The sequence below is a fragment of the Carassius gibelio genome, chromosome A2 (genome assembly GCF_023724105.1).
Source record: "Carassius gibelio isolate Cgi1373 ecotype wild population from Czech Republic chromosome A2, carGib1.2-hapl.c, whole genome shotgun sequence".
Lineage (NCBI taxonomy): Eukaryota > Metazoa > Chordata > Actinopteri > Cypriniformes > Cyprinidae > Carassius > Carassius gibelio.
This window is the reverse complement of record NC_068372.1, coordinates 31,572,862-31,575,361: the sequence shown is the minus strand read 5'-3', so window position 1 is coordinate 31,575,361 and position 2,500 is coordinate 31,572,862. Positions and strand designations below refer to the sequence as shown.

Below are 2,500 nucleotides of genomic sequence, written 5' to 3'. Positions count from 1 at the left end.
AGCTCGGCCGCCAACTCCACGCCCCCCAAGACACGCCCCCAGAGCGGGAACCTCCTCCAGTCGCCCGACTCCAGTTTCGGCGGGAGGCAGTTGTCAAGGCAACAGCTGTCGATGAAGGATAGGCCCGCCCCCGGCCTGCCGCATCAGTCCAGCACGACCTCGGAGAGCCCCGCCCCTCAAGGCGGAGCCAATGAGAGCACAGAAAACACACCGAGCAACCAACCAGCAAAACCTGCACAGCAGAGCAACCAACAGCAGCTGCTCAAACCAACCGTGAACAAACAGGTCAACACACACACACAGTCTGTCACACTGTTATGATTTCTTTAATTCTCTCCTGCTGTCATGAGCGTCATGTGTTCTCTGTGTCGGTGTGTTTCAGGGCTCGAAGTCTCCGTCCACTCTCAATCCTCCCTCAGCAGCGTCCGAGCGTACGGTGGCCTGGGTGTCCAACATGCCACACCTGTCTGCGGACATCGAGAGTCTGCGTGTGGACCGCGAGGACTTCAAACTGAAGGAGCACTCCAAGAGCATGGACGAGTCCCGTCTGGACCGGGTCAGTACACAGAGAGAGACACGTCATCATACGCACTGGTCACCCTGACGCTTCTGTGTTGTGTGCAGGTGCGTGAGTACGAGGAGGAGATCCACTCTCTGAAGGAGCGTCTGATGATGTCTCATCGTAAGCTGGAGGAGTACGAGCGGCGGCTGCATTCCCAGGAGCAGCAGACCAGTAAGATCCTGCTGCAGTACCAGAGCCGGCTGGACGACAGCGAGAGACGCCTGCGCCAGCAGCAGATGGAGAAGGACTCGCAGATCAAGGGCATCATCAACAGGTCAGACCCCTGACGGCTCGCCACTCTGTCCCTGCGATTACCAGAGCACCCTGGGAATGTGTGTGTGTGTGTGTGTGTGTGTGTTGCAGGTTGATGGTGGTAGAGGATGAGCTGAGGGGAAGTGGAATGCCTGACCTCAAAACCAGAATATTCACAGAACAGGTCTGTCACACCCTCACCGGGACCCATCTCTAACCTTCACACCTCGCCAGAACGATGACTGTGGACTCGTGTGTGTGTGTGTGTGTGTGTGTGTGTGTGTCGTCATCACATCTGTCGTCTGTCCAACACTAGTGATAATAACTGAAGTGATAGCTAAACCAAACCAGCGTGAGATGACGCTCATCTGGTTATTCTGCTGTGTGTGGTCTGACTCTAATGCAGGGTGGATTCTGGAAGTGATTCTGATGATCTTGTTCCTCTGTGTCTCATCGCTGTGGTTATACGTGTGGTCTTCATTACTGGAGTGATCGTGAAAGGTTTAGTGATGATTGTCCTGATGTAGGGTGTTTATTGTGGCCGCTCTGCTCCAGCGGTGGATCACGGTGAACGAGGGCCTGTGATTGGTCTGTTTGTCTGTTCTCTCGTCTCATCACGTCCTGTCTGTGTGGTCATTATTCACGTCGTTCGACCCCGCTGGCTTCCTCTCTTCAGCTGGACAGATGTTTAGCTGAAGGTTCACGCTGCTCTTCTTCATGCGGTCACGCTCATGTTCTCTATGACGAGTGTTGACGGAGTTCTTCCTGTTGTGATGAATCTGAGTGTTTTTGTGAATCAGTCACTGAATCTCGGCTTTGTTTCTCCCTCAGCCGATTTATGGCGCCCACTCTGGAACATGATTTGCCCGGGCAGGACTAGCGGACCTGTGATTGGTTGAACCCCAACCCAGGAGTGTCTGATGATTGGCTGAGAGAGAAGAGAGAGGCGGAGCCTGAACATGACGACCAACTCCAACTTCAGGACATCTACACACTCTCTCTCTCTCTCTCTTTCTCTCTCACACACGCTGAGTTTATATATGTATATAAGTGATATATAACTATATATTCCTCAGGTGTGTCTCTCTCTCTCTCTCTCCTGCTGTCTTTCTCTCTTTCTTCTGAATTTTTTGAGCCAAATGGACGACAATCAGCATCTTGAGGCCGAAACAATCACACCGATAGCACAAAGAAAATCAACGCAGACAGACGGACGGAGAGAGAGAGACTTTATTCACTCTCGTTCTCTTCCCATCATCCCCTGCCTCTCTTTCTCTCTCTTTACTGCAGGAGTGTGTGTGTGTGTGTGTGTGTGTGTGTTGTGTGTGTGTGTGGTTTTGATCAGTTGCAGCCTCAACTTCCTAATAATGACTCAATAACAAATCTTTTTCAAATTATGTTTTGAGGAGCTTGATTCTTTCTGAGCCAATCAGACGTCAGCGTGCCGCTCAGAACCCCGCCCCTTCCTGTCCCAAGCGGGGGGGCAGGCTCTCCTCTCCGTGCCTAAAGAGCTCCATCGAGAACAACAGGGCAAAAACAGACTTGACGAGTGAGTCGGACACTCGGTTCGTCCCATGATCACATGTTTGCTCATCTCTGACAGAGGGTCATGTGACTCGCTCGCTCCGCAGAAGAAGGGAAGAGCGACTGGTGCTTGGTTCGTGGAGAGCGAGCGGACGTGTGTGT

At 52.5% G+C, this 2,500-nt stretch overlaps 1 protein-coding gene across 3 annotated transcripts in view; it reads left to right on the top strand.

Annotated features, from left to right (window-relative positions):
• Nucleotides 1–2,491, top strand: part of LOC127939230 (ras/Rap GTPase-activating protein SynGAP-like) — a 25,898-nt gene extending 23,407 nt beyond the window's left edge. The window contains exons 15-19 of one of the 3 annotated variants that reach the window (XM_052536112.1): nt 1–285; nt 383–556; nt 625–836; nt 926–998; nt 1,646–2,491. The exon at nt 1–285 is cut by the window's left edge and continues 174 nt beyond it. In XM_052536112.1, coding sequence (XP_052392072.1) covers nt 1–285; nt 383–556; nt 625–836; nt 926–998; nt 1,646–1,675 — 774 coding nt within the window. In that variant the 3' untranslated portion in view covers nt 1,676–2,491. The other 2 variants (XM_052536113.1, XM_052536111.1) reach the window with 2 other exon arrangements.
• The last annotated feature ends 9 nt before the right edge of the window (nt 2,492–2,500 follow it).